Source organism: Elgaria multicarinata, chromosome 3, assembly GCF_023053635.1.
Source record: "Elgaria multicarinata webbii isolate HBS135686 ecotype San Diego chromosome 3, rElgMul1.1.pri, whole genome shotgun sequence".
Classification (NCBI taxonomy): domain Eukaryota; kingdom Metazoa; phylum Chordata; class Lepidosauria; order Squamata; family Anguidae; genus Elgaria; species Elgaria multicarinata.
Genome location: NC_086173.1, coordinates 39,026,202 through 39,044,903, shown reverse-complemented (window position 1 = coordinate 39,044,903; position 18,702 = coordinate 39,026,202). Strand labels below are relative to the sequence as shown.

Below are 18,702 nucleotides of genomic sequence, written 5' to 3'. Positions count from 1 at the left end.
ATCAGATCTCCTTATTGATTTATGTCTTGAAACCAATCAATTTTAAGTAAATTTGCATATTATCAAAAACCTCAAAAGGTGCCTTTTCAGATAGAAGTATAACATAAATAAACAATAGCTGTCACCTTTTGCTAGAAGGAAAAGAATTTTTAAAATTATTTTCTTTTACATGTGAAATTACAGTAACACAGTACAACCAAAATATCCTCAAAAGATAAAGAATAGTCTTTGATTCACATCAAATTAAATTCCCTTCCCATTAATTAAGCTTTAGTTGTTTAATTTTAAGCTTTATTTAAATTACCAATTAAATCAATTAAAGTCTGCAGCCTAACTATCAGTTAAAGACTCAATTAAACAGAAATCCAAATATCTGAAGTTATTATAGCAAATGAGGACAACTACAGTATTTCAAAATCAAAGTATTTCAAAATAAACATGGCTAGTAGTTTAGCATATGGCAGGATGATCAGAAATGCAAAATAAGTTCAGTTGTAGACACCTAAGTATGAATTTTTGGGGGAACCCATCTGCTCCCATGTTTATGCTTCTAAAGTGACTTTTCAGTGCTAAAAAACAGTAATACAAAACCTGCACTACTCTATATAGCCTAGAGCACTGGTCTTCAACAAGTGGGTCCCGACCCAAAAGTGGGTCATGAGATCAGTCCAAATGGGTCGCCATGCTGGGCAACTGTGAAATTGTAAAAGTGGATCCCATGCTGCAGGTTGGGAGTCCAAGATGGAACTCGGGTCTGAACCAGTTGAAGACCAACTGGCCTAGAAGATAACAGAGGTTTCTAAACATATACTTTAATTCAACTGACTTCAGTCTTTTGTTATATCAGGAATATTACCAAACATTGGAGCAGAGCTGGGAGACTGAATATTAAAATCTCTGCTCAACTACTACCCATTTCCTACAATTACGAAGGTACTGTCTACTCTATACAAAAAGTACCAGAAAAGTTACTGTGATGTACTGCATTATCTTTTTGAAAATGGCAAATATTTTTTTTTAAATAACCCACAGCAATATTGATATAATGGACAAATTCTTCTTATCAGAGAAGTAAATGTGATATCATTTCCTAACATTTAGAACCCAAAGAACACATTACTATAAACTGGGGGGGGGGGGACTACATACCATGCCTACAGTCCTCATCTGCCTTCCCATAGTTTTTCTGCAAAAAGGAAAAAAATGATGATTAGACACAACAGCCATAATAAGTACATCTCTGCTTCTCAGCTGCTTAAACAAAAACAGTCTAAGAAGAAATGTTATTTATTCAGCAGCTTCCTGGGTGTAAACACAGTCATATGTATGGAAGCCTCACTGATTTCAATGCAACTCACACAAACTTGAATGTGCACAGGATCACAGACTAATAGTGAATGCGTTATCCAAGTGTGGATCCTAAGTAGCCAAAATGGCACCATCCATGCACAAGAGGAAGATATTAGAATACTCGGGGCAAACTGAAGATTTGCAGAAGCACAAAAGATGTTTAGGGGGAAAAACACCTAAATGATGAACCCCCAAAAACAACTCAGTGAGGACTAACCATGCTTAGCAGTCATGGAATACTCACTGTTGTGTGTCAGGGGAGAGAAAGTGTGGGAATGGAATGGAGTATGGTGGAGCAGGGCATGGCTGACTAACTTGAACAGTGAACAGGAGCACGCCACACTGCAACATTTTGTTGCAGGTTCCACTTGTCTAGATCTTAAAATAAAAATAGAAACCTTCTTTATGCTCATTTAAAATAACAGAATTCACATTAGAAATAAAGGGCATATGTAAGGTCTACAATACTCAATTTTTTTAAAAAAAAAAACACCTACTTGTCACCCAGACTAGTTTAAAATTTACACTGCTACTTACCCACTGAGCATACTACTTCAATTTGCACTAATATATTGCCAAAACCTATACAAACAGGTTAAAATTTAGATCAACTGATGTCAGTGTCAGTCTTGCCACTGACTCAAGTAAAGCCAGAATTCTGGCATTAAAATTGATACATAACACCTACAGGATTTTGCATTTTCTATATATATTTCAACAAAAACTTTTATTAAACTATCTTTGCAAATAGTTAAGAAGCATTTAACATCACCATTACCACTGAGAAAAGTATTTAGCAAAACATTGTCCCAATTGGTGTCTGTGATCCCTTTCTTAAACTCCATTTATAAAATGGTTCTCACTTTAAGAATTGTTTCTAGGGCAGGGGTGGCCAACCTATGCCCTTTGGCCTTCAACTCCCATGATCCCAGCAATAGCTAAGCTAGCTAGAGCTGATGGGAATTGTAGGCCAAAACATCTGGAGGGTGAATGGGAGATGTAGGCCAAAACATCCCCTCTATGATTTTATTAAGAAGCTATTCTCTAAAGTGTATATTTCCAATGTTGCTGTAATTTATTATATAACTACTGGATATTTCCCAGCATTAATAGTTCAGATCTAAATTGTATTTAGACCAAATCTTGAAAGCTGTTTTATGCAGGAAGTCTTGAAATTAATTTGTACTAGATATTCAGCACACAAACTCTTAGCATCTCCGCCTGATATCTATCAGCACACCCGCACTGGTGTTTGACCCCATCCTCTCTATTTAAGGAATCACTACACCAGTGGCAGTGAAAATTAATTCATTTTCCTCTTCACCAACTTTTTATGTTGAACTACACAGCCACTATTTCAATAAGACAGAATGAAGAACAAAAATCAGAATATCATAATTTATACCCCAAAGCAGACAGCATTGGACAATACATGTCCATTTCCCATGAAAGCTAACACGGGAAGCAATTATAAGCATCCACCTCAATTATATAGCCAAGTACATAAACATGTTAATCACAAAGTTCTGCTTGCTGGGAGTAGCACAGTAGTGTGATGTCAAGAAAGGCATTAGTTTTCCATTTTTACTCATACAATAAAATTATTTTCACTTGATTCCACTGTAAACATCACACTCACGAGTTGCAAAGAAGAAGCGATTCTATAGAGAAGGCTCTCAATTTTGATGCGGTCGATTTCAGCCTGACATGCGTCTGGGAAGTGAGTGGGAGGGTATTGGCTGAGGGAAAAAAGGGCCTCCGAACAGTGCTTCAGCGCCACTTCATAATCCTGCTGTCTGAGTGATTCACATGCTTGTTCACATGACTTCTCTGGTCTTCTGTCTGCCATGACTCAGCGACAGAAATCCTAATATGAATCAGGAGGGGTTTCAAATGCAGGTTAGCTGTAACACGAAAATGATCTTTTGAAACACACCTACAGTTGTGAGCGCTCCCCACCTGGTCTTTATCCATCCCATTGTTCTTATATTCTGCTTGGGCCTCTGCCACATGTTGAACATTTGCCCTTTTTTCCATAAGTTGTCTCCTTGCATTACACATTTGCACTGCCATCTAACATCTGGGATAAGGTAGACTTTACTCATATCCCCTTTTGCTACAAGTATCAAGATTGCATTCTATAATTTATCCTAATTTAGTTGGAAGGGTCATCCAGAGTTAGCTGGTCAATCACCTTTGAATTTTCGCCTAAGCCATTCCCAACAGATTCTTATATTGTCAATTTGATTTCCCTTGCACAACCTTGACATTAATTATGCCTGAAATTAATTTTGCACTTTAAGTAACTGACAATTTTGTGACTGACTTCCAACAGATCCAAGATTTTATATTCCAGTCTATCACTCGCAGTGCCCTTGAGAAGGGGCTGTAGCTCAGTGCTAGAGCACCTGCTTTGCTGACAGAAGGTTCCAAATTTGATCCCCAGCATCTGCCGGTAGGGCTAGGAAGGAATCCTGCCAGAAACCCTGGAGAGCTGTTCCCAGTCAGTGTTGGCAATACTGGGCTAGATGGACCAATGGTCTGATTCAGTACAAGACAGCTGCTGCCTGTGTTTCTAAGGAGAGCTGAGGGTCTCCTCCTTTGAGCATTAATTTTCAATAACATCCTCCTTTCCATGGAGTTTAAGACAGAATTCCCACAGAGATAGAAAATTGGGTGGGTGGGATTTGGGTTGCAGCAGGACACAGCCTTTGACCCAGGACAAGACTGCAATACCAACAAGCTCCACAAGCTCAGTACATGGGTTAGTGCTCTCACTATAGATAGGATAGGAAACTACTACTACCAATGTCAACAAAGCAGAAAAGTTTCAAATTTTTCGGCCAAGAATGTAAAAATATTTAGTTGGGTGGAAGTCAATTTCTAATATAATAACTAATTTTGACACACACAAACGATTCATTGTTCTTCTGTGTTTTCAGTGGTAAGTATATTTTATAAGGACGTTATATTGCAACAGCACTTTTTTTAGGGCTGTGTGCTAATTTAAAAACTTTAGTTGCTCTGACTTATTAAAATGAGATAAATGCTGATTTTACCAAGATTTTAATAAAGGTGCTTTTGTGACATACTGAAGGACATGGATGCTACTTACAATTTAATAAGCCAGAGCTTTCATGCACAGTTAGAAGAGAATTATTTAATATTTTCATTCATTCTCTATTATAGTAACATACCAGAACCAAAACAGGTAAATTAAACACGTGTGCCCTTGATTTCAGCCCTCATCTAACAAAATTGCCCTGAAATGAGAAATTAAAGCTTGAGCAATTAAATGTTTAAGTTCATAAATCTACCCAACAAGCTCTGTGCCTTATAGTTCTATTTTAGTATAACCCCCCTTTATATTGGCATTCTACAATCTGCTTTAATGAAAAATGCATTAATTTTTATATACATTCTACCTCAATCCTACATGGATTAGAAACAAATACCTTGACTTCTATGGAATTCGATATTGGACACATACAACCTTAACACTCCCAATCTCAATCATGTTCACAGGACCATATTCTGTCTCTGCCCGCTTCTCATATGCATTTGGACTACTGGAAAATGCTCTACATGGGACTTCCTTTGAAAACTGTAAAGAAACTTTACAGACTGTTGGCTGGGGTTGATTACAGGGAGCACATGACTCCCTTGTTACAATAGCTTCACTGGCTACTGGTTGTCAAGCGCCAAGCCTCTGGTCTCTTTGTAAATCCATCTTCACTGTGAGACTACCAATCAATTACTTTTAGTATGTAAGCCACAGCCAAATCGACAGTGCCTCAGGTTACAGTCAGCATCCACAAACAGGAACGTGGAGCTAGGTTCTCCAGTCAGCTTTGCATAATACAATACTAATTAGACTACAAGTGCTTCTTTGGTTAATGCACTATGATAGAAAGTTGCAATAAAGCTGCTGGCCGCCTCTTCACAACCTGAGTGTCTCTCTAAATCCCGCCCTCAGGGTGGTTCTTCCCAGAAAGACCTCTCCTGGGCTGCTAGCCTTTTTTAATGTCTCACGACCCAGCATTGCTCCTCCCTCCTGACCCAACGTCTAATTCTTGGATCCTAGCTCCTCCTCATTAAGATCCTGCATTCCCATGGGCAGTGAAGGCCCTGGCTGGTTATCATCCAAATGGTTAGTCTGGATATGGACAAGCACTTCTCTGTTAATGTTAACTCTCACACATCTCCTGAGATCTTGGTGGCTCGACAACCCTTTCCCCCTCCTCTTTGTCTGACTCCAAATCAGTTCCCACATATTTTTGGATGGTTCTGTAGAGGTGCTGAGCCCAATCCCTACACCAGGCACAATTAAAAGTGCTAGTTATAATCTATAAAGCCCTATATGGGTTGGGACTGGGCTACCTGACAGGCCACCTTCTCCCATACAACCGTGACTGGGGAGGCCCATTCCTCGGTATCACCACCTTCAGAGGCTCATTTGGTGGTGATACAAGAGAAGGCCTTCTTGGTGACTGCTCCCAGGATCTGGAACTCCCTCCCAGGGGAAGCTAGGTTAGCTCTCTCTTTGCTATTCTTCTCATGCAATGCCCTATTAAAAGCTGCTCTCATTCTACAAACATTTAATCTATCTGGAATGGTAGATGCTCAATTTGTATATCAAAACACTCCTTGTTGTATAATGATTGAGTTAACTTATTTCATGGCCAATTTGGAAAAGGCACCTGGCCATTTCCAGAAAAGGCAATGAAAAAGCATCTTAGAACAATGTTTACAACCCCCAAAAGAAATGAAATCAGTACCTAAATTCCTCTTGATTTTTTTTTTACATTGAATAAGGCACCAAATAATTTGCTCTATAAAAATAGGCTTTGGAATGAATACCTAAAGAGTAATAAAAGGTTTTCTGAAAACCACTAGAAGAAATTCACAAAACTTTCTCACATAAAAATTTAACAATGATAATTCAAAGATATCAAACATGACTACTCAGTATTAATTCATAGCTGCCAAATTATCATCTCCCTGACTTAACAGTTTATAAGAAAAGTTGGGGGGGGAATCGCAACTTCCACAACTAACAAACTTTTATTCATTCAAATTGTGTCCTAGAAGAGTTCTGACAGAGTGATGAAAGCAACGATAGTTTTTCCATATTAAATTGGAAAAATCCCTGGAAAAACCACAGCTGAAACAATGACACTGGCAGTTCATCTTGTGAAGGATTCACTATACCATATGTCACCACACTACTGAACCAAAAGGAAAGCATTCACATCTGCTCAGTGTTTTGTATGGCAGAACACACACAAATCTTCAAAAGACAAAATCCCCCTTTGACCACTGTTCTAAAGCTCTTTACTCTTTGATGTGTTTGTTTCTATCACGGGGTGGGGGTATGTTACAGACCCTACTGTCTAGATGCCAAGGATAAGGAGGTAGACTGTGGAAGACTTCTGCTGCAAAGAGCAACCATATATAGATATAGCAGTTTAAGACTAAATTTATTCTCAAGGACCATTATGGTCACTGTACAGCTGTGTGCCGTGTTAAAAATATCTTAGAAATTAAGCTCAGCAACTTTCAAGGGCTCTTCCACTTTTCACGTTGGCACTTTGTAAAAGGTATCCAAAAAAGCACACATTTTATTTTTGTCACCCGCTGCCCAGCAAAGCTTGAGTCTTGTTGTTTCAGCTGTCCAAAGGAGAAACCAAATTTCATACCCTAAGGAAATGCAGCAGGTTTGTATTGTGGGACAAGATTTTTTTTCCCCTTGTATTCTTATAGAGTACTCTAGTAATAAAGCTTTAGATAATACTGAATTTTAGTCAAGTGGTGTTGACACATACATACACATACACACACACACACACACACCCCATTGAGACAGGTTTTCACATGGCAATGCACTGTGCGGGAAGAAAATGTGAAAATATAAAGGGCCTTAATTTCATTTTGGTCATTCAGGATAATGCATTACTATTAAGCTTGTGAACACATTTTTAGATTCTGGTTTAAAATTCGTACACAGCAAGCAGCATATACCCCTTAAAAATGAACCAGTCGCCAATTAGATAAATGCTGATGCAAGTAGGCCCATTTGCACAATTCCCCCCCCCCCCAAAAAAGAGTTGTGGCACCAGATCCAACTCCTGATTTCAGGAGATTCCCCACCCCACCGCTGCCATCCCATACAACCCAGCCCCACTGTTCAGCCCGACTCTTCAGACTCTGGAGGGGCTTTTTGGAGTGTACAAGAGGCTGCAGGGGAGGAAGACTGGTTGCACTACTCATGTAACCACTGGATGCAACCCACTACCTAGGCAACTCTGCACCTAAGTTTCCTTGTAATTATCTAATGCAAGCTAGATTTGTACAAAGTTATTAGAAAACCACAAGAGCACCTCAGCACAACTTGCAACCCACCAGGCATAGCTATGTATGGCAGCTAATTGGGGCATGATAAACCTTGGCATTTCCCCCCCTAGAAATCACAAGAATCCTGCAGGACATAATAGATGGCAAGCTGTACATGCCAGCATTAGTCCCTTGGTTCTCAATTTTGGTGCAGGCCCCCACCAGGAAAGTATAAGCTATGAATCAGGGGGTGGGGAGGAGATAGAACTCTGGGAACAACCTGCAGCTGCTGTTTCTAGAAGACAAACCATGACAAACAATGGTTGACTCTTCTCTCTCTCTGAGACCCCATCAAGGACACTTCAACCAAGAGCTGGAGGAAGAAGCCACCTGACAGGCCAGTGCGTACAGTAGTTGATCACATCCTCCAAACTGGGATATCAGGCTTTGGAGTCTTTCAAACATGTTAAGTGCAACTAACAGAAATCAAAATAAAATGGCTTAAACACAAGAAAAACAACAATAACAACAGCAAGCAAAGAGAAAGAAAAGTCATTATTATTTATCATTATGTGGTTTATTGTACTGTGTTTTATTTTAATCATATTTGTACACCGTGCTGGTATCTGCAAAGATGAATGTTTAAAACTTTAAGGAAATAAATGTCACTCCTCAGGAGTCACAGAGAGTACTAGGAATGGAAAGAGTTGTCGGGTGAAGATAAAGAGGCACAAACAACAAAAGCATCTACCTCACTTAGTATAATATAAACATCACCTCTTCTTGACACACAAGAAGCTGTGAAAGAATCATTTCATGGCTGGATAAATGGCTCAGCAACAAGCCAAAAATAAACATGCAAAAGAGTGTGTGTGTAGAGTGAAAGCGCAATGAAAGTTTATCATTTGGGAAACAGTCCGTGATCATGCCCTCCTGCAACATATTGCAGTGATGCATTCAAAAACTCCATTTTTAAATATATGAACAGATCAGGTGAAACACAAAGCCACTGAAGTAAGCAGTCCCGTATAATTTTCCAGTTCATGGCAACAATGAGAGCCCTTGGTATGATCCACCAACTGGGACATGTTCACATGAAGAATTACTTCAGTTTAAAACATTCTTCACATGATTTGATGCTGTTTACTTTCATCTTTTCAGAAAGCAGGCTGGGTGCCCTCTTGGGTTGTAGGCCCAGAGAAGCTGGCTGTTGATACTGACCTATTTTTCATATTTTTTTCTGTAATTCATATCCTCCCTTCTGTATCAACATATATTCAGAGAAGCTCACAAAGATTTAAAATACAACAAAACAAAACAGAGCAGTAAACCACAAATTTAGTACTAAAATACTTCTTGATGAAGTGTTTTGAACACTCTAATGTGCTATATAAATGATAAATATAATTAATATTAATGTACCCTGCAATCTGTCTAGTCCTCCTCCTGCTATGCCCTGCTGTCAATCAAGATATACCAGGACATATTTTCAGCCTTCTGTATTTCCCGTTTTGTATGGTTCTAATATGAAGTTTGGAGGGAAACATATTCTGTTTCTCTTTCCTTAATTAAAACGAAGCAATAAATATTCACAGGTCTTTAAAAGAAGCATCTTAACTTATGCACTCGAAAACCCTACATTTTGCATATGTACACCCTTGCCTGATGCCTTTGCTTCCCACTGGCACTGCAGTCTGTTCCTGGCTGTGGAGAAACAAAAAGAAATGGAGCAATCTGGCTGCTTTACTGCCTGCTTACTCTTTCCAATTTATGTGAAATTTAGAAAGGATATGGGTGAAGCTTGACTAGCTCCATCTGAGCCTAAGAGAATCAATATTGATCCTGACTGACCTTGTGACCTTTTCCAAAATACTTGATCATTTCTTTGGATGAGAAACATGGACCCCACTATCAGTGCCCATCGGCTAGAGAAAGATTTCAAATACTTCTGAAGACAGGTACAGATCGTCATTTTAGAAAACGCAATGACATGCCCCTTTTTAAATTAAAGATTTCACTGGCGTATAAATAATTGTGATTGACTCACAACAGCAATAAGCAATTATCCAAAATCATTAAAGTCCATCCAATCAAGGTTTTCAAAATGAACTGAATGTTCACATTATTTAAAGATATTTTATAACAGCAGAAAGCACTCTCAGAAATAAGAAAAATATCTTCAAAATTGAGCTCTTGGCAGAGCACAGAGAATAGCCCATAATATTGAAAAAGTAGCTGAACAAAAGTTATGGATTGTTTTGAAAATAAATACTAAAGAAGCCCATGGGATTTAAGTCAAAGGAAATATTCATCTAGTTGCATTTCTGTCATGCCCTCCCAAGGGTTCCAGCGGGGAATATTTTAAAAAAATACAACATAAACCTAATACCCACTTGTCAGATATAATGGGGAAAGCTATAATACTTCCCCCTCCCTCCCTAATTATATAGCTGAGCAAAATGTCCTCTGACTTTCATAGATCCCTTTGGAGAATAGAGCATTTCAGCTGCTTTCAGGGGTAGGACACATTCAAACCTGGGGAGAGGGGCAAAATTCACCAGCAGTCTTCGTAGCTGTTCAGGCCAGTGGTCAGAATCGTTATGTTTCAATAATGACCCAGAGGAACACGATGTTGTGATGTACTGGTCACCATTTGGGGAGGACGACACCCTCCCCACAGAATGACACTTGGAATGACACTACATCACCACATATCTTTGTTTCAGGGTATTACTGGAAAATAAAAATCGCATTTGCCAGCTGAAGGGAAGCCACAGGAGCATCAAAGAGTGTTGCTTCCAACCCCCAACCCCGAAAGACAGAAGAGGGACAACCCCCACTCCCCACCATTTCAGCCAAAAGTTATCTTCTGAGAACTTTCTGCCCAGCACTACTTCTATTTTGCACTGTAGGTGCTGCTTCACTACTTGAATGCAATCACAATCAAAGTTCTTTTAATCTCCTTCACACATGTGTGTGAACAGACAAACCGGATTCAGAAGATGAGGTATATAAAAAGAAGAACCCTCTTGCTATTTGCACAGGGGAAGGGAAGGAGTAAAGAGGCCGCTGCCTAATTCATGAAGAAAGACGCTAAACTGCATAACGGCGGCATCCTGCCAAAGCCTCTGCTGCTTTTCACACTGGGACAGCCTTTTGCCTGCATTTTGGTCCATGCAAGAGTGAGGGAACGTCAGGACTAATGCTGCAGACCCTTCAACAATTCAAAACAAGGTCCCTGTTAAAAGTTAATTGCCAGTCAGGAACTTACATACATACTGAGAAAACAAGGCCAGAAGCCTTGATATAACTGCTCTTTATGTAGGCCTCTGTATGTAGTTTGGTTCTTGCAAGTGAACTGCATGATGGGATTGGAATAATGTATGTGCCTATTTGTGCTGTAATGCTAAAACTGTTATATCAGCAAGGAACTGTCAAGACCTCTTGATATAGTAGAAGACAAATAAGCTAGTTTGATAAGAAGGACTGAACATCCAGGTCAATCGGACACTGCCAGAAGAGTTTTGGGCCATCTGTTGATAAAGTATAATGACAAAGTTTTCTTTGATCTGTCTTTCTTTTCCTTTAGGACTTTACTAACTTGTAATTGGTTAAGATGCTACTATGTATAAATATACCTGCTTTTCATACTGCCATTTGACAAGTTTTGTCTGAAGGACTTTTTCTATACAACTGTATTACGCTCAATAAAACAGAGTTGCCTTACAACCAAAGTGGACTTTTATCTTTGGCAATACATACATACACATTCATAGTGAGCATTACACAAATGAAAAATGAGGGCTGTGCCAGCTGTGGGCGTGTCACTTCATCATTCTCAATCCAATCCATGATTTTGTCTGGACATACGATAATGACTTTTGCTTCCACTGTGCATAGAAACATATGTCGCACTAAAATACAACACCAGAACAACAAAAAAGCTGTTTGTCACAGGCATGATCACACACAAGCTTAAAATAGACATGTGAGCTAGTGCACAAGTCACTCTCAAATGCATAGCTATCTGAATATATAGTCATTGCATATCTGCTGCAACCCTATTCTCTATTAACTGTTTGCCAGCTCTCAAAGATACTGATCACAACTGGTGACAAAAAGTGGTCAGCTGCTAAAGAAAATACAATCTAGGGAGTGTCTTACCTACACTGTGATAGCTGAGGAAGCTCTATATCTCTTTGCCAAGTCGCACCCACATTCCTCTTTCGTCATCAGACAATATAATGTCGGATTTGCTTGTAAAAAATGGAAGCACTCCATACACAGGACCTTTTAAATGTGGCAAAAGCTTCAATTTGTGTGGTGTGACTTTCTGACTATAAAATTCCATAGACACCATGGGCAGACATGGGATCACTGCCTAGGTGCAAGCTGTTGACCATTTACAAGTAGTTTTAGGCATACCATTCAGAGGCTTGTCTCTTCAAAACATTCCAAGGACTGCCATTTCGGGTCTCCTTTATGCAAGTCAATTTATTGAGGCTTCTAGTTCGTGCCACTCTTGCAAAATGGCCAAGAGTGTTAAATTAACACTACTTTACTTTAAACCACTTTACTCCCCACCCCCTTACTTTAATCCACAATCAAACTAATAGATACAAAGGGGGCACAATTTCAAACTACAATGGAACATTTGAATGATTTCAGCAGGGTGCACTCTACACAAAACAGTAATAAAAATAGACTAGTAATTTGATTGAGGGCCATACAGCACCTGAAGCTTTTTCATACTAATGGTTGATATTAGAGCTTGTAAAAGAACATAGCACATTGCATGCCAAATGTAATAAACCTGATTAATCCTTTTACTTTTTTCCCCTTTGGAACTGGTAGGAAATCAGGGCGTTTCCACAGACCCTACCAATAAAGATTATATACCAAAGACACAGATAAGAAAATAGCAATGTTCAGATATTTCAATTAGTGTTCCTACAGGGTAATTACCCTTTATTTAAAATGCACAGCCAATCTCTAAGAAAGCACTAAACAATTTACATTTTCACAAGGAGGAAATATTTGACAAAGGATATATGGAAAATGTTTGAAGGGCTATCTATGGCCCAGTGACTTTCTTAGCTATTCTTCAGACATGCAGCTCAAACCTGGCAACTTCTCAGCTGCAGGTTCCATACATTTGAGACACATGTCCTACCCACACAGCCAGCTGACTATAATGCAATCACAGTGAGTCAGGGAGGCAATTTCTTTAACCCAAAAACATTCACATTAAATATGTGTAAGGTCTCAATTAAGTGCTATAAAATTTTAACTAACAATACTAAGAACTAACTACTCAGTTACAGTATCATGTCTTCAATTTCCTATCTTATATTCACATGTCATAGAAACCATTTTTAATGATTAGTCACACATTAATTATTCTCTAGCAAGAGTATCAAGGATATACACATAGGCAGACATATTATTTTACTTTTGGTCAAATAAAAGCTGAATTTCAGATAAAATAAGCAACGGTGAAGATAGATGTTTGTATCTAGACACTTCCAATACATTGTGAAAATACAAGGAGTGACCAGGACTAACATGCTCAGTGAAGCCATTCCACAGAATCATTTAATCATTTATTTACTTATTTGCAACATTTGTCTACTGCTTCATATCTAGACAGGTTACAGAGTGAACAATAAAAGATACAAAACAGGATAAAAGAATAAAACGCCAATGTTAAAATAATTGAGAGGGCAGTTGCCTTCCATCTCCAAGCAGTTTTGGAAGATACAGATTTTCTAGACTCATTTCAAACCGACTTCAGGGCAGGATATGGAGTTGAGACAGTTATGGTCGCCTTAGTGGATGATCTACGCTTGAGTATTGACAGGGGGAGTGTGCCCCTGCTGGTGCTTTTGGACCTCTCAGCGGCTTTCAATACCATCGACCATGGTATCCTTATGGAACGCCTGGGAGATTTGGGAATCGGGGGCACTGTGCTTCAGTGGTTCCGATCCTACCAGATAGTGATGCTTGGGGATAGTTGCGCCTCAAAGAATGAGATGTTGTATGGTGTACCACAAGGTGTCATCCTATCCCCAATGCTGTTTAACATCAACACAAAACCACTGGGAGAGATCATCCGGAGGCATGGGGTGGGGTGCTATCAGTATGCCAATGACACCCAAATAGCCTTCTCTATGCCTTCAACAACAGCGTCAGCTAAAGATAGTGCGTCTCCTCTGAAGGAATGCATGGAGGCAGTAATGGGCTGGATGAGGAAAAACGAACTGAAGCTGAATCCAGACAACACGAAGGTGCTTACTGTCAAAGGCCCCAACCTGGGTTTGGAGGTCTGTCAAGCAGCCCTGGATGGGGTTACACTCTCCCTGAAAGACCGTGTTCGCAGCTTGGGGGTGCTCCTGGATCCGTCACTCCAAATGACAGCCCAGATAGATGCGGCAGCAAGGAGTGCCTACTATCAGCTTTGGCTGATATGCCAGCTGCGCCCCTTCCTAGAGTCGGAAGACCTAAAGACGGTAGTGCACGTGCTGGTAACTTCAAGGCTCGACTTCTGCAATGCACTCTACATAGGGCTACCTTTGTGCCTAGTCCAGAAACTTCAATTAGTCCAAAATATGGCAGTCAGGCTGGTCACTGATACACCTAGGGGTGACCACATTGCACCAGTTTTAAAATCTCTTCACCGGCTGCCAATTAGTTTCCGGGTGAAGTGTAAAGTGTTGGTTATTACTTTTAAAGCTCTACATGGTTTGGGTCCAGGTTACCTGTGGGATCACCTTCTCCCATACAATCCGCCCCACACACTCAGGTCCTCTGGGAAGAATTTACTTCAACCAGCAAAAACTAGATTGACATCTGTTACCCAGAGGACCTTCTCTTCTGCCGCTCCCAGGAGAATGGCCTGCCAGGAGAGATTCGCCAACTCAACAGTCTTTCTGAATATAAAAATGCTATAAAGACTGATCTCTTCCAGCAGGCCTACCCAGTTGAATTTTAAGATGTCTGCCTGTTATTTTAATAATGTATTAGTTTTATATGTTTTAATCAGTTTTATATATTTTATAATATTTTTGTATTCTGTTGTTCCCCACCTCAATCCAGAAGGAGAGGTGGGTAAGAAATATATTATTATTATTATTATTATTATTATTATTATTATTATTATATTTTTAAAAGAAAACAGAATTCTGATAAAACCGTGGCTGATTACTCAAGGAAGGCTCTCAGGAGACACCAGAAACAGTAAAATGTTGGTACTTCCAATATAAATGAAAGGAACCTTGGGGCCATCCAACCTCAATGCAGAATGAAACTACAGCACCCCTGATGGATGGCCATCGAGCTTTGCTGGAGATATTTCAGCAGTAGGAGAGTGTACCTTTTTTTGATTCCTCCCAAATTTCTGGGGGTGGTGGATCATTCAGAGTTTTGTGATTCAGTATCACCAATATGTGGATGACACAGACCTCTTTCTTTCCTTTCCATCTCATTCCAAGAACACTGTTGAGGTGCTGAACCATTGCCGGGAGATGGTAATTATTATTATTATTATTTATTTATATAGCACCATCAATGTACATGGTGCTGTACAGAGTAAAACAGTAAATAGCAAGACCCTGCCGCATAGGCTTAAACTGCTGAATCCAGACAAGACAGAGGTGGTCTTGGTCAGTAGACTTTATGCAGGATATGTGGCTCCACCTGTGTTGGACAGGAGAGCATTCTCCTTGAAAACAAAGGCTTATAGTTTGGATACTCAGGTCTCGGCAGTGGCCAGGTGTGCTTTTGGCAACTATGCCCATTCCTGGGGAATCGAAATCTGGCCAGGGTGACACATGCCTTACTTACAGTAATGTGCTCTACATAGATCTGCCGTTGAAGAATATTTGGAAACTACAGTTGGTCCAGAATGGAACCCCTCAGCAGGGCCAGCGCTGCCACAGAGGCCAGTCAGGCAGCCGCCTAGAGCGCCAACGTAAGGGGGGCGCCGAACACCACACCCGGAAGTCGCCCTCCCACTCCCAAAGCCGCTCTAGCTGAGCGAGGGCAGCTTCCGGGCACACCGTTCCAAAGCTGCCCTTCCGCCCCCACCTCCACCCTATCGTCCCTGGCTTGGTTTCGGCTGGGCGCCTGCCCAGCCAAAGCTAAGCCCAGACGCTGTGGGGGGGATGGCTCCACGTTCTGACTTCTAGCGCACGCCGGATGTCAGAACATGGAGCCATCCGCCCACCCACCCCAGCGTCCCAACTTGGCTTTAGCTGGGTGGGCGCCCAGCCAAAGCCAAGCTGGGACGGTGGGGTGGGGTGGGGGGTGGACGGACGGATGGCTCCACGTTCTGGCGTCTGGGCATGCCGGACGTCAGGACGTGGAGCCGTCCGCCCGTCCCCCCCACACCCCAGCATCCCGCCCAGCCAAAGCCAAGTCAGGGCGCATGTTCTGACTTCGGGTGAGGGAAAGGTAACGCGGCCTCCATCCCCGCCTGTCTCCGTCTACCGGGGATGGGGGGGTACGCTAGGGTGGGGGGGTATGGTGGAGTGGGGGGGTACGCTGGGGGTGGGGGGGTGAAATCAGCTCACCTTGCCTAGGGCACAAAATAGCCTAGCACCAGCCCTGCCCCTCAGTTGCTAACAGGGGCTGCAGTGCATGTCACTTCTTTGTTGAAACAGCGGCACTGGCTTCCAATCTATTTCCAGATAGAATTCAAAGTACTGAATTAAAAGTGTTTTAAAGCCCTAAATGTTTTAAAGTGTTTTAAAGCCTTAAAAGTGTTTTAAAGCCCTATATGAAAGACCACCTCCATCCCCCTGTAAGCCTGCTTCGCTATTGATTTCACTAGCCCAAAAAGGAATCAGAGTTTGATTCCAAAAAGTAGTAATACTAGAATATCTATATAACATTATAAAAACCTAAAGTGGGCAATGTCAGAGAGTTTATTCAGTAACCAAGTGAGCTTCTCCCTTACTTCCCCTGTTTTTAGTCAATGAGTTACGAAAGGACTATACTCCATTAACCTCAAACCAACAAGTAATCTAACACAATGATTTTTCAAAGACTCTGTCTTCAGGAACTCTTTCCAATTTGGCTCATCTCCCAAGTCACCCCTTTATAAAGAATTCCCAGACTTATTTTAGGGCACCCTATTAGTTATGCTGAAGGCCAGGCCTGTTGGGCCTTGCCTTTGTCCCGTGTGAACTTAAAACACACCCAATATGCGCTGTATACTGCAAGGGGAAGATACTGGGCTGGGCAAATTGTCTCTCAGGGAACATCTTCCATTGCTTATCATTTCCCCTGATAAGCTTCCAAGGAATCTCAGGCTTCCCTGGAACACAGTTTAAAAAAACACTTCCCTAGCAGAACACATACAAACCTCTTAACAGAATTTCACACTTCTGATTCATATGGGTAGCAGTTATTAAAATTACCTGCAATTGCATAGGAAAACTGCTTTCTTTTGACGTGTCTCTTTTTAACAATAAAATGGACTGTACTTACTATACCAGATTTAAATGTAAACAATTTATTTAGATGCAAGCCCCAATGAATCATTAGAAATTACTTCCAAGTATATAGTTTTAAGAGCGCAATCCTATACATATGTACTAAAAAAAAAATGGATTGCATACTAACAGTACAACCAATTAAACTGTCTGTTGGATATTTCTTCAAAATGCTTAAAGAATATCTAGGAAATGGCTGATGAGAAATTTGGAAGAGATTATGGTGTCAAGGGAATATAACAATTAACAATTTTGCATTTTTATAGCCTAGTACAAAAAAAAAGCACTCAGGAAAGAACTAGACTTTTGCAGTAATTCTTAAATGGTAACATATTACAGTCTATTGGTCGGGGTTTGCTTATTCTTTGCCTATTTTACTCTTATGTGATGGTCCAAAATATTGTCATTTATTTATTTATTTTATTTAATGGACACATATGCTGCCTTTCAATGCAAAGCCTTCCGAAAGCGGCTTACAAAAGATCATTAAAAAACATAAAACAAATGTTAAAATACAAATAAAACAACCCGATTACCAAAACAGCAACAACTAAAATCAGCAAGTGTTTTAAAGGCTTCCAAAACTTCACTTCTTCTCTATTCTTATTCACCTGTACTGTATAAGGAGACACTTGAAAGGTTTCCCAATTAAAAACACTTTTACTGCACTCCAGTGAAACTATACCACATACTCCATCCAAACAAATTAGCCCTGTATTGTAATGTTTTGTTTGACAAATGTCTCAGTAACACTGAGCATGTACAAACCTAGTAATATTTGGTACTTACCTACCAAAGCTTGCCATTTCTTTTCGTCCTACACAATGTGCACAAGGAGATGGAAAAGGCAATCAGTATCTCCCTCCAATATTTTTGTTGTGGACTCAGAGACCACCAGAAAATGTACTGTAGACAGCAGTTTAAAAATTTCTCTATCAGTGGTACAGAGTAATTGAAATACACCGCTTTCCACTGTAAATCTTTCTACAGTTTTTTGTTCCTAAAGGCTTTATAGTTCCCTGAATTACTTAACAAAATGGTCCAATAAAAAACTAAGCTTCAGTTAAACATTTGTATGTTCAGTTAAGGTAATGGCTAAAAATTACAAGAGCTTGTATGCTCAGTCTCTGCAGTTAGCAGTTTTCACCTAACACGTAAGGTGACCTTCAACTTTGTGCTCTGTAAGTTCTGAAAAAGTAAACATAATACTGCGAATATCTGAAAAACGTAACATTTCATCTCAACAGGAAACAAAGCGTGATATGTAAACTGGACATAACTGAGGAATGCATATTATTGTAAGTCTGGAGCGAATTGCTCCAAAACTAGTGGGTATGGTTTTTTTCTACTTAATACCTTTGGCAACTTCAACATATATTCAGATCAACTATTCTGTTCCCATTATCCTTCTGCTGTTTACCCACTTTTGAAATCATTATTCCTTTATAACCAGGCAAGAGCATGAGATGCTGTCCACAGGCATTACAAACCCAAAGATTATACAACGTTCAGTTAATTCAGTCAC

The 18,702-nt window shown here is 40.2% G+C and overlaps 1 protein-coding gene across 5 annotated transcripts in view; it reads right to left on the bottom strand.

The window, feature by feature from the left end:
- Window positions 1-18,702, bottom strand: part of HELZ (helicase with zinc finger) — a 142,556-nt gene that overhangs the window by 114,589 nt on the left and 9,265 nt on the right. For 4 of the 5 annotated variants that reach the window (XM_063120018.1, XM_063120020.1, XM_063120019.1 and 1 more), the window contains exons 2-3: window positions 2,990-3,217; window positions 1,150-1,186 (exon numbers count right to left, since the gene is read on the bottom strand). In XM_063120018.1, the coding sequence (XP_062976088.1) occupies window positions 1,150-1,186; window positions 2,990-3,199 (247 nt within the window). In that variant the 5' untranslated portion in view covers window positions 3,200-3,217. The remainder of the gene's footprint in view (window positions 1-1,149; window positions 1,187-2,989; window positions 3,218-18,702) is intronic. The other variant, XM_063120022.1, reaches the window with a different exon arrangement.